The 7,796-nt window shown below is 55.9% G+C and overlaps 1 protein-coding gene across 1 annotated transcript in view; it reads left to right on the plus strand.

Annotated features, from left to right (window-relative positions):
• The first annotated feature begins 1,163 nt into the window (after positions 1-1,163).
• GRHL3 (grainyhead like transcription factor 3) overlaps positions 1,164-7,796 on the plus strand; it is a 27,840-nt gene continuing 21,207 nt past the window's right edge. Inside the window, exons 1-7 of the mRNA XM_006159381.3 lie at positions 1,164-1,352; positions 3,876-3,937; positions 4,782-5,127; positions 5,373-5,446; positions 5,920-6,073; positions 6,218-6,329; positions 7,455-7,549. Of these exons, the coding sequence (XP_006159443.1) occupies positions 1,287-1,352; positions 3,876-3,937; positions 4,782-5,127; positions 5,373-5,446; positions 5,920-6,073; positions 6,218-6,329; positions 7,455-7,549 (909 nt within the window). The 5' untranslated portion in view covers positions 1,164-1,286. The remainder of the gene's footprint in view (positions 1,353-3,875; positions 3,938-4,781; positions 5,128-5,372; positions 5,447-5,919; positions 6,074-6,217; positions 6,330-7,454; positions 7,550-7,796) is intronic.

Below are 7,796 nucleotides of genomic sequence, written 5' to 3' on the forward strand. Positions count from 1 at the left end.
GACACAGCCATTACGCTAACTGCTGGTTCCCCACCAAGCCCTTTTAACAAGCTCTCCTTTCCTGAGGCAGCTGTTAGAGAACCCTGTTCTAACTACAGCACTCTCCACCAGAGCCGAGTCCCCTCTAGCTGCTCCCTTCCTGGGACCTTGGGCAACTCCCTCAGCTTTCCTGAGCTTCACTTTTCCTCCGTCATAAAATAGAAGTAATAATAGTACCTGCCTTCTTGGGTTGTTGTGAGAATTAAGTGAGATTCTGGCTCATTACAAATGCTTAGCTCAGGGCCGGAAACATGACCGAAGCTTATTACAGAAGAGAAAAAAACATATATAAACATACACACACACACACACACACACACACACACATATGTATATATATAGAGAGAGAGAAGAGAGAGAGAGTTCTTTTTTTGCTGTAGGGCATGTGCATTTGCCAGACAGACAGAGAGAGGGAAGTTGGGAACTCACACCCCAGAGGGGATGGCCATGCCACGATCCCCAGGCCCTTTCCCATTCTCCTCTCAGGACTTCGGGCATGCACACGCACACACACGCATCCAGCATGTTTTCCACTCCACCATGTCTGGGACTCGAACCGTGGAGTGAGCCATGTAGGATCCAGCCTCTTTAACTTCCATGCCACCTGCTGGTCCTAGATGTTATCCTGCCTCAGGATGGCCTGGATTTCTCTGTCATTTACCCCTGCTGGCTCCCCACCGCTGAATGATCTGCAGCCTTCCATAACTTTCATAGACGTGAGGGCAAGTTCATTGGAAGAACTCCTACGGAGCCATCTGGGAAGTTTATTCTTCGCAGCATGTCACTGTCATTTCCTGTGTTTGTCACACTAACTCCCCTTGAATAAGACCTCCTGTGGAAGCGTTCCACTGAACTCTAGCCTTGCAAGGTTGGGATTGTGGTCTTCATGTTGCGGATGAGAGAGCCGAGGCCTCAGGTCCACAGTGCCCACGTGGCCACGTCTGGTGTCGCTGTGGCTCGAATTCATCTCCATCCCACTGCCCCACGTGGCCTAATGGGGGCAGACTCAGCAGTCTCAGGTTTCCAAGGCTGGTAACTCTCAGCTCCTGCACAGTGGCCGGAAGCCGCCCATTCCTAGGCCTTCCTCTGGGACAGCCTACATGTGACCGTCCTTCCGTGTCTTTAGTTTCAGGTCTGTGCGGCTGCTAAAGAACGACCCAGTCACCTTCCAGAAGTTCCCGTACACTAGTGAGGATGAGGCCTGGAAGACATACCTGGAGAACCCCTTGACAGCCGCCACGAAGGCCATGATGAGAGTCAACGGGGACGATGACAGCGTCGCAGCCCTGAGCTTCCTCTATGATTACTACATGGTACGTCCGCCCATGGGCTGCCACCTGCTGACTGTGTCTTTGCTTTCAGGCCTCATGCTCCACAGCCCAAACCCCCTCACCTCCGGGTCTTTGCACACGCTGTTCCCTCTGCCTGGCACCTTCCCTCACTCCTTTCCCCTGACGAGCCCTGTCCTCAGCTTGGGTCTCCGCTGACGTGTTACCTCGTTCGTTCATTGAGTGGGGGCAGGCTTTCTTGGGCCTCTCATCTCTGCACCCTCTGGGCACCCTCAGTGGCCGCAGTCATCCTTGACTCCACCATAGGAACTTGCTGTTGCACATTCACTTCCCCATCTCCCACGAGCCTGACCGGGAGCGCGGGCGCCATGCGGTGAGCTTTCTGAGTTCCCAGCCTGTGCAGCGCCACATGGGGCACAGCGCACTGAGCAGATGAATGCCCACCCCTGTCCCTCCTGTCTGTTCAGACCCCATATCCTGAAACATCCCCTCTGCTCTTTAACCCATCCCCATCCTTCAGGCTCCTCCTGAGGCCACCTCTTCAGGGAAGCCCTCCTGCCACCTCACTTCTCCCTGTAGTGATAGTCTTCGTATTCTTGCAACCCTGCCGCCATTAATGCACTGAGACAGACTGTGACACACTTCTGTTGTTCTTGAAGTGTTCCCGGGGCCTGGGCCTTGATTCCGGGAGACAGCTGGCTCCTGAGAACAGGAACGAGGCCCTCCCACATCTGATCAGTGGGGCTTTGATCAGTCAGTAGTCACAAACATGTAACAGACATAGCGCACACATGTGCACCCAGTGCCTATGCTGGACCTCGTAATGGGTCACAGCCTGCATTCTCACTGAGGACTCATGGAGCTGCACAGTCTTTGTCAATCCAGCACTCCCGGCAGTCCATTCCCTCTGTCCAAGTTGTGACAAGACAGTAAACCTTGCTGTCTCTGGGCTGGGTGATCGCACCATGAGACTTTCTTAGATATGGGGACAGGGGACGCCAGTACCTAACGGTTGGCATGGTTGGCCCTGAGCTTGCAGATGTGAGGCCACTGTATACATAAGCCCTCAGACTTACCAGCCCAAGCACTTTACCTGCCCTGCCGCAAGAAGGAGGGCAGATGCCCTGCATGAGCTCAGGCAATGGGGCATTGGTGCGTGGAGCAAGGTTGAAGAAAGGGCCGGACGGTCTCTCTGGCTTTGGTTCTCATCCAGGAGCAAAGTGATCGCCCCAGCCTACTCCCCAGCAAGCTGGGCACATGCCCACAGCGTGTAGCCCAGGCCAATGGGACGGAAATTTAAATGGCTGTCCCACTGGGGGCTGTGGAGGGAATGAGAATTCTTGGTCTCCAAAATCCAGCACCACCTCCCCTGAGCAAGAAGCCATTCTCTGGGCCAGAGTGGTGGGGACAGGCTCTGCAGGTGACACCTGTGCTGGTTTTGGCGAAGTTCAGTGTCTTGGTGAGGTTCACCTGCCCTGCTCCCCATCGCAGAGCACTTTGGAGTAGCCCATGAATAGCGAGGACGTAGTATGTGGCGTGGAAAGAGCGCTAGGCTGGGCGTTTTGAGACCTGGCCCTGCCAGTGGCTTCAGCAGTACAGTGCCAGGGCAGGCCACTTCCTGTTTCCACGGAGGCCCAGCGCTGTACCCGGGCCTTCTGCCCTCATACTCTTCCAGGGAGTGTGTGATTAAGAGTGCAGGCTTTGTAGTCACTGGCCCGGGTTTGAGTCTTGGTCCTAGCTTCATTAGCCTTAGGGACAAATGACTTAGGGACAGTATTCTCAGAAAAATAGTTTATTATAATCACGACAGGTCACCTTTATATAACGTTTTCTATGTGCTAGTGCTTAGCACACAACAGCCCCTAAGCCTGGTATTGCCATTATCATCCCTATTTTTAATAGATGAGGATATGAAGTACAGGGAGGTTAAGGGACTTGCCCACAGTCACACAGCAACTCCCGGGTAGACCCAGGGTGAATCCAACAACTCTGAGTTCAGAGTTCATGTTCCTCACCATTAGGACGATAGAGCTCTCCTGAGCCTCAGACTCCTCGCTCACATACTGGCGATGATTAGACATCTCAGGTGGTGAAGCTAGAGAGCAGAAGGCATCAGAACAGGTCTACACAGAGGAGGTAGCCTACCAAGAAGAGCGACCGTCATTTTTATTCATCTTCATGATCCACTTGAAGCAGGTGTTACAGTTCTTCACGTGACAAATGAGGAACCGGCGTCTTGAGAGGGGCACAGTGATTTGCCCAGTCATATGGCACCTTAAAGAGGCAAAGGCAGGATTTAAGTCGGGTCCTGCCCGACTCCAAATTCCATGCTCCTTAAGTGCTAACCTTGAGGTGCTTCTTCCCGCCCACTCAGCTGGGCTCAGATTAACGGTGGTGGTGCCACGGCCCGTGTACAGGACTTGGAGACTTTCCCTGGCGACCAGGGTTGCTCCCCTGGCTGGCCAAGGCCACAGGTGGGAGCTGCGGATTTCAAGAGCTGGTCCCAGCCAAGAGCCACGCATAAACCCTTCCTTCCTCTCCTCACAGGGCCCGAAGGAGAAGCGGATACTGTCCTCCAGCACAGGGGGCCGTAACGACCAAGGAAAGCGGTGAGGCTCCCTCCTGCGCCGCCCTCTCTGCCTTTGCCCTCCCCCCAGCCTCCTTGGCGCAAGCCCACAGCCTCAGGCCCAGGACAACATTTTCTGGGAACTGCAAAACTGACTTAATTGTATATATTTTCAGTCAGATGGAAAATAGAAATATATTCCAACCTGATTATGTTGTCTTTATAGCAATGCTATAAAGGGACATTTGAGATTTGACTCTGGCTAAGAAATAAATTGTTAGAAAAAAAAAAAAAAAAAGATTATGGGGCTGGCAGGTGGCATGGTGGTTGAGGACGCTGGAGTCCCACATGGCTGACCGCAGTTCCAGTCCTGGACCTGGTGGCTTGCTTTCTCACCTTCTCTCTCTCCCTCGTTCCGTCCCTCTCTAGTCAAATTAAAATAAATAAATAAAGTTAAGGTAATTCTTAACAAAAAAAAAAAAAAGAGAAAAGGTTAAACAATCAGTGTTTTTAATTAATGGTTATTATAATGGGCAAAAACATTACCACCCCACAACCCTGAGCTCATATGAGGAGTCTACAAAACAGTCATGGAAAACTTATGCTATAAAAAAGCTATGCATAGATTTCGAAATGTTTTGGAACCAACGTAAACTCACATTATGATTCCATTTTCCACAGCCCTTTCGAAGCCCCATGTACTTGGCTAAGTTCTTGACACCCTCCTCCCTGCCCATCCCTGTGACAGACTGGCTGGCCACAAGTTTCTCGCTCCATGCACATAGAGGGGGAAGGGGCTTAACATGACAATGGGTAAGGGTCAGTGTCCCAGGGCGCTGTCGCCTGCCAGGGAGCCCCACACTCACTGAGTACCTCCCGTCCCCCAGGAACTACCATGGCATGGAGTACGAGACGGACCTCGCCCCCCTTGAAAGCCCCACACACCTCATGAAATTCCTGACGGAGAATGTGTCTGCCACGCCAGAGTACCCCGATCTGCTCAAGAAGAATAACCTGATGACCCTGGAGGGGGCCGTGCCCACCCCTGGCAAAGCTGCTCCCCTCCTGCCGGGCCCCAGCAAGCTGGAAGCAGGCTCTGCGGACAGCTACCTGTTGCCCACCAGTGACATGTACGACGGCGGCTCCCTCAGCTCCTTGTTTGAGAGCATTCACGGGGTGCCCCCTGCCCAGCGCTGGCAGCCAGACAGCACCTTCAAGGATGACCCGCAGGAGGTGAGGGCCACCCCCACACCCCCCACAGCCTTGCTGGATGTGTACATGCATGTGCGGAAGAGAGAAGATGGAAGGTCAGAGCTGTGGGATCCGGGAGAGCGTCCCAGAGCTGAGGCGGGCCACCGCCGTGCCCGGTCTTCCAAGTGGTACGCAGCACAGCCTGCACGAGGCGCGTGCGGCCCTCGGCTGAGGCCCCGCAGCCTGAGCGTGGCCATTTATTCTCTCTGCGTTGTGTTTCTCTGCAGTCACTACTCTTCCCTGATATTCTGAAAACATCCCCGGAACCCCTGTGTCCAGAGGACTACCCCAGCCTCAAGAGGTAAGTTGGCCTCTCTGGACCCTTGGCCACTGGACCCTCTGGACCTTACCCACCCTTGGTAGTGGCCAGGTGGCTGCAGACGGAGCCCATGCTGTCCCCAGAACAAACGAAAAGAGGGAAGCAGAGGTGGATAAAGAGAGAATGATTCCCATCTCTGTCCTGGCCTGTGACGGGAGCTCAGACCCTACCAGAAAACTCATGTCCCGTTGTCCTTGGTCTCCTGGCATTGTTACTCCCTGGGGTCTCCCTGATTTTCACTGGGCCCCCATTATTCAGCCAGAACATAACTCAACAAAGCTGTTAAATAGAACTTCAGAACGAGGACACTAATGCCCAGGGGAGTAGAGAGATTTCCCAGGTCACACAGCAAGTCCGTAGCCCTGCCGAAAGCTTCCTGCCCACTGCTTTCTGGGGCACTCTGCCTGGGGGCCTCTCGCCTTAAAAGCCCCACCGTCTCCTCTGTCCTGTCGCAGTGACTTTGAGTACACCCTGGGCTCCCCCAAAGCCATCCACATCAAGGCAGGCGAGTCACCCATGGCGTACCTCAACAAGGGCCAGTTCTACCCTGTCACGCTGCGGACCCCAGCAGGTGGCAAAGGCCTAGCCTTGTCCTCCAACAAAGTCAAGGTATGTGGGAGCAGCTGGGGTGGCACGCCTGTGGTCAGGTCAGCAGGGACCCTGGGGAGAGGCTCTTAGCGGGAGGACACCGGGGAAAGCGGCAGGCCCCGGGCCAGGCGGGGCAGACCGGGTGATGCAGCCCGTCACTTGCAGAGTGTGGTGATGGTCGTCTTCGACAACGAGAAGGTCCCAGTGGAGCAGCTGCGGCTCTGGAAGCACTGGCATTCCCGGCAGCCCACGGCCAAGCAGCGCGTCATCGACGTGGGTGAGCCGCGCCTCCGCTGTCCCGCCAGCTCTTTTTCCCCTGGCCCCCCATGGACCAGCCAGGCCTCTTTCTTGCTGCACCCCCTTTTCCTAGCCTCCCCTGACCTCTGCTTCCCATCAAATGCTGTGGAGTCTGCAGAGGTTTGTGTCTGACTAAAAGTAACGCCTCTTTTCTGTGCTGCTTCGGGCTAAACAGGCCCCCAAGACCCCGGCAGTGTCAGGTGAGCAGGCCCCATGGTGGTGTCTTGTTTGTGCCCCTGGGGCCTCGGATAAGGGTGCGGAGAGCGGGCCATTTGGAAAGCCTGAAGCACAGCACAGGGCCGTCCCTGGGGAGCTGGGGTCTGCGGCTCTCAGGGTAGGGCAGAGGGAAGCCCCCATGTACGCCAGCTGGTCACCCTGGGCCCTGAACAGCAGGGAGCGCAGTTCACCTTCTAGTCTCCAGGCTCTGCCCCATCACTCCCTTCTGGCTATGTGACCTGTGTCACCTCCTTCCTGAGCCTCAGTGTGTTCACCTGCTGCCCGGGTGCTGACTTCTGCTTTACCGGGGCACGATACTGAGAGGGACGATTTGGTGACTGACCGAGAGGCTGGGCAGCTGAATGGTTAGAAGCCTGGATTCAGGCGCATCTGAGCCCCAGTCCTCGCTCTGCCTTTTCTCTTAGCTGTGTGACCTTGGGCAAGTGACCAGACTCTCTGAGCGCCGTGTCCCTCCCGTATGCGCACGTGGTGAGGCCCGAAGGGCCCGCCGTCCCGTGTTCAGTCAGGTAGTCGCGGCCTGCTGCTCCTCAGCTGCGGTCCCTGCGCTCTGCTGCTCCTGCTGCCGCCACACTGCTACCCCTTATCTGGGAGGACTCCGAAACCACAGTCCCAACAAGAAGTGCAACCTCCGCCTGAGCGTGCTGAGGGCCCTGCCCACCTGGCACAGCCGGGGCTGCCCTTGGGGCTTTGAGCAAATCGGCTTCCCAGGCTGGACCTGGCTCCCATCTGTGACCCAGCACATGGGGATCCATGCTCCTCCCCGAGCGGATACAGGCCCCTGCCGGGAGTGAGGCCAGCTTCCAAGGGCCTCCTCCCCAAAGTGACCCTGGACCTTCCGCTCCTGAGGCCCCTGGTTTCCGTCTTTCAGCTGACTGCAAAGAGAACTTCAACACTGTGCAGCACATCGAGGAGGTGGCCTACAATGCGCTGTCCTTCATGTGGAACGTCAACGAGGAGGCCAAGGTGCGTGCTGAAGGACGGGGCGGCAGGGTTGTACCAAGCTGGGGAGAGGCTTGCCTGCCCCTCAGACTGGCCTTTGCCCTGGAGAGGGTCCTCATGGGGAGCAGGGTGCGGAGTAGGAGGTCGGGGTGCGGAGTAGGAGGTCGGGGTGCAGAGTAGGAGGTCACAGTGTGGAGTAGGAGGTCACGGTGTGGAGTAGGAGGTCGGGGTGTGCAGTAGGAGGTCGGGGTGCGGAGTAGGAGGTCGGGGT

Source organism: Tupaia chinensis, unplaced genomic scaffold, assembly GCF_000334495.1.
Source record: "Tupaia chinensis unplaced genomic scaffold, TupChi_1.0 Scaffold000628_1, whole genome shotgun sequence".
Taxonomy (NCBI): domain Eukaryota; kingdom Metazoa; phylum Chordata; class Mammalia; order Scandentia; family Tupaiidae; genus Tupaia; species Tupaia belangeri.